Here is a 4,762-nt window from a genome sequence, read left to right on the forward strand (position 1 = left end):
CCGTGATTGTCCTAAACAGTTAAACTGCCCACTGTTCTTCAGAAAAGGCCTTCAGGTCCTACAAATTCTTTGTTTTTTCAGCAGTTGTGTGTATTCGAACCCTTTCCAACAACTGTATGATTTTGAGATCCATTTTTTTACACTGAGAACAACTGAGGGACTCATATGCAACTATTACAGAAGGTTCAAACGCTCACTGGCGCTTCACAAGAAAACAAGATGCATTAAGAGCAGGGGGTGAAATTTACCCTGATCTCTAAATTCCAAAAGTTTTCACCCCCGACTCTTAATGCTTTGTCTTAATGCAATCTGTTTATCTATCTATCTCACTCCAGTGGATACTTACTCAAACCGTAAAGTAGGCTATACTGTAATGACATTTAGTCCAACCAGTCCCATTCAAAAACACTGGCCAGATATTCAATAAATTCATCACATATGCAAGTGCTCCCATCTACTGGTTGTTTATATGAATAACCTATTTGATTGCAATATGTAATTCTGTATAATATAAATATACATTTCTGTAACATTTATTTAATGTTTGTGAAACGATATAGTCTTGAAAAATACCACAGTAAAACATTGTTTTGAAAAAGACCTCGACCGTAATCTTCAAAAAAAAAAAAAAAAACTGACTTCCGCTTATGTCCTGCTAAATCGCGCGTTTAAACAAATGTTAATTTTCAAACTCAAACGGACGTTTGCGTTTATGTGACTGAGAAATGTTTTCGTCAAAAACTGGCAATAGTTTTTCACAAAGAAAGACCTGAAGGTAAGTGAAGCAACGATTTGAGTATAAATCAAAGTGTATTAAAATCTCGTGACAGAAAACGTTAGGCTGCAACTAAATACAAAGCTTTTCTTTTTCAGTTAATTTCCCACACATTCAGCATTTCACGAGCCCCCATCGTGTGAGTGTGGAGCACATCTTCTGTGCAAAGCTGTCTCCAGTCATTTTCTGGAATACTGTAAGACATACCAGTGGGTTTGGTCGTGTGTGTGGGAGTACTCTCTGCTTTTGTCAATGTGACTGCTGCCAGCTATCTATGCCATGTGTCAGTGTTTCTGAAGAGATGCCACCCTAACAGAATGGTACTCTATAAAAACAAACATCCTAATTCCATTTTACACTTTTAGATTTGTCACACATGCTGTGACTGATTATCCTGCCATGACTCCAAGATCCATTATATTCCAAAACATTATGCTCGCATGGGCTCATTTTGTACCCATCCAGTTTTACTAAAAAGCATGGACAGATGAACTGAAGGTGGATGTCATTAGGTAATTATTTACTAAATTAGGGCGATCACTCAGAAGGTTTGCCTCCAGCTAAGTGATCTATTAGATGGAGGGATAGATGTTCAGCTAATCAAATTAATCTGGAACTGTTGTACAAGAATAGATAATTCAAAACATTTAGTTGAAATATCAACCATATACTACCATTCAGATGTACTAGATGGTGATAATGTTCATGACACACCAAAGGCACCTGGAGAAGCACAAACAAACCAAGACCAATTCAGTGTGACAGCAGTCAGCTCCCTCAGGACCACCATGACCAAGACAACCGACAACAGCTGCCAAACACCGCCTGGCAGCGGAGATGAGGGGGTGCCAAAGCTATGGTTTCTAAGCTGACTGGTACCTTGTGCTATATAAACAAATTCTCTCTCATCTAAGTCCAAATGTTTTGATGATTTTCATGAAATGTAAGACGAAACACGCAGCATCCTAAATCCTGTTAAGAGATGTGCAGTGTGGGGAAAAAATTAAACGGAAAAAGACAAATCCAGAGGGGATTAAAGGAACCAAACAATTGGAGAGAGAAAGAGACTGAGTGAGAGAAAGATAGAAAGAGAGAGCCGTATCGGGAATAATCGCAGCGTGAGAGGGAGAGACGTGAGGCGGTGCTTTGAATAGGAAGTAGAGGCAAGGATGGGAAGAGATTAGTGCTGTGCTCTGTGGGCTCATCACTCAATGAAAGGACACTCTGCAAACAACAAGGGCGCTCAGCCTCAGGAGAACCGGGATAGGTGCGAGTTTCGTTTTTTAGGTATATTAAACTTTCTGAAAAACGCTTGGGACTTTCTGGATGCTTTCAGATCAGGAGAATCAGTTTGAAGAACTTCTAATTATGGATGGTTACAGCAAAGTAAGAACAAAGGAACTGGATCTAAGGTGGTTCTGAGTGACTTTTCTGGTAGGCTTTCCTGTTAACCAATGTAAAATACTTGTAGTAATTGCAGTCTTTTACTCTTAGTCCATTCCCTGCCCCAGATACTGCCCATCTGCGCGGTACAGAGGAAATTAGATGGCCATCTGTGAAATATTGGAAGACATGACAGATGTAAAACGTCCTATCTAGGATTTAAGAGCAGAGGGCTTTCTGTATCTGGCACGGTTCCTAGTGTAATCCTTTTTTACATGCAACCAAAAGAATGACTTCTGCATCTTTTGTGGTTTTGATCTCGCTCTTGCTTCGGCTCTCGGGGGCTGTTTGTCCTCAGGGCTGCTTGTGCGTATCTGACATACTGAACTGTGGCTCCTTGGGTCTGGATAGATTCCCCAACCCGCTTCCGTTCACGGCTTCTGTCTTGGACCTCAGTCATAACAGACTATCGTGGCTGGCAGCCGGCAGCTTCTATGGACTCCCAAGGCTGCACACTTTGCATATGTCCCATAACCGCATCTCCTTGCTCAGCCCGGGAGCTTTCCATAACATCAGCAGTCTTCGATACCTGGACCTTTCTTCCAACAAATTGCAAGCGGTGGGGAAGTATCACTTCCAGGACCTGCCAGCCTTGGAGGTGTTGTTGCTGTACAACAATCGACTTACCCGAGTAGAAAGCAACACCCTAATGGGGCTCGGGAATCTTAGGAAGGTTTACTTGAGCCTCAACCAGATCACAGATTTTCCGTTCTTCTCGATTCGCAAGCATAGCCACCCCAACCTGGCTACACTGGACCTCTCTTCAAACCGGCTGTTTCGCCTGCCTATGGATGACATTGTGGTGTTGCCCGTTGCGGTGCAAAAAGGCCTGTTCCTGCACAACAACAGTCTGGAGTGCGATTGCTCAATGTACCGCATGTTTTGGCACTGGGAGCAGAAGGGATATCCAAGTGTGAAGGACTACAAAGATGACTACAAGTGTCTGATGTACAGTGAGCGTCAAATTTCAATTAATTTCCTGCGCTCTTCACACTTCTTTGAGAACTGTACCATTCAGAAAATGATATCCCTGATATCCCCAAAGGCTGATAAAGTTGTTTACGAGGGTGAACAAGTGAGACTGGACTGCACTGGAACACTAAACGGAGAAGACCTGTCTTACAGCTGGATCATTCCACATCAAGAAAACATCTCTCAGCTGATCCAGAATGGAACTCTACGTCTCAATCAAGATGGTAGCTTGGATATCCTATCTGCCCAGTCTATAGATTCAGGGGTTTACCAGTGCACCGCTGTGGATAACACAAGGATGATCAATGAATCACGAGAAGTGAATTTAACTGTGGTAGCCCAGCGCTCCACGGAGGAGCCGTTCAACACAGGCTACACCACTCTTCTGGGCTGTGTGGTGACCCTTGTCCTCATACTGATGTATTTGTATTTAACCCCGTGTCGTTGTGGTTGCTGCAAACCTCCTCCTGCCTCTCCGGCCATCTCAACCTTTGGAGAAGACCGCTGCACTCTGGCCTCTATTTTCGCAGCTCCTTCAACTGATCGACTCAAAAGCAAGTCTCAGTCCGACAAGCATGTAGTGTTCCTCGAGCCACTCATGACGGGGAAAAACGGCCACCCGAAAGCTGCATTTGTTGTTGAACAGCCTACAATTGAATGGGACACAGAAAGCTTCACCATAATTAGAGAAAGAAATGACTCTGAGTAGCAAATTTGTGACTTCGAAATCCTGCAGAATTTCTTAAGCCTGTTTGAATCGTAGGGACAAGCATCACAAATTAATTTGTCATGATTCCCTAATAAATGACTTTGATCCTCAGATTTAGAGGTCTCCTGTCTCACACTATGAAGTGATCCATTTGTTTACGCTATATGCGTGGGACTGCACTGCTAGTAATGCGCTAAAAATCCAGAGCAGTGAATTTACCATTTTTGAGATCCAACAGCAAATGTATTACATTTGAAAGCTTGAAAGAAGCACAAGTTTACTCTGTAGATCTCAACAAAAGACAGTGATTGTCATGACAACAGCTACATTTAAAGGACTAGTTCACTCCTGAAAATAAAGTTTCCTGATCATTTACTCACCCCCATCTATCCAAGATCCAAATCTTTCTTTCTTCAGTCGAAAATAAATTTAAGTAATTTTTCTCCATAGTGTGGACTTCAATGGGCATCAGTGGGGTGAACGATCCCAGCTGAGGAATAAGGGTCTTATCTAACAAAACGGTCATTTTCTTGAAAAATAATAATGCGTCAAGTTGTGGATGTGCATCGCAGAGCTAGTTAATCTAAAATGGTATTTTTGGGGGAAAATGACCAATCGTTTCGCTAGATAAGACCCTTATTCCTCGGCTGGGATTGTGTAGAGCTCTTTGAAGCTGCATTGAAACTGCAATTTGGGCCTTCAACCTGTTGATTCCCATTGAATTCCAATATATGGAGAAAAATCCTGGAATGTTTTCCTCAAAAACATTAATTTCTTTTCGACAGAGGAAAGACATGAACATCTTCTTGCAAGGTTTTCCTTGCCCTTTAAGGGCAGTCAAAAACATCTGGATGTTGTCGATA

General features: G+C 42.2%; 1 protein-coding gene across 1 annotated transcript; it reads left to right on the forward strand.

The window, feature by feature from the left end:
• The first annotated feature begins 1,903 nt into the window (after positions 1–1,903).
• Positions 1,904–4,010, forward strand: LOC141291560 (amphoterin-induced protein 3). Its single transcript, XM_073823714.1, has one exon. The coding sequence runs from the start codon at positions 2,448–2,450 to the stop codon at positions 3,897–3,899; it is 1,452 nt and encodes a 483-aa protein (XP_073679815.1). The 5' UTR covers positions 1,904–2,447; the 3' UTR covers positions 3,900–4,010.
• Positions 4,011–4,762: the final 752 nt, after the last annotated feature.

This window comes from Garra rufa, chromosome 18 (assembly GCF_049309525.1).
Source record: "Garra rufa chromosome 18, GarRuf1.0, whole genome shotgun sequence".
NCBI lineage: Eukaryota > Metazoa > Chordata > Actinopteri > Cypriniformes > Cyprinidae > Garra > Garra rufa.

Excerpts from the sequence above, each read along its gene's own strand:
- LOC141291560 (XM_073823714.1), top strand. The coding sequence starts at position 2,448 with ATGACTTCTGCATCTTTTGTGGTTTTGATCTCGCTCTTGCTTCGGCTC.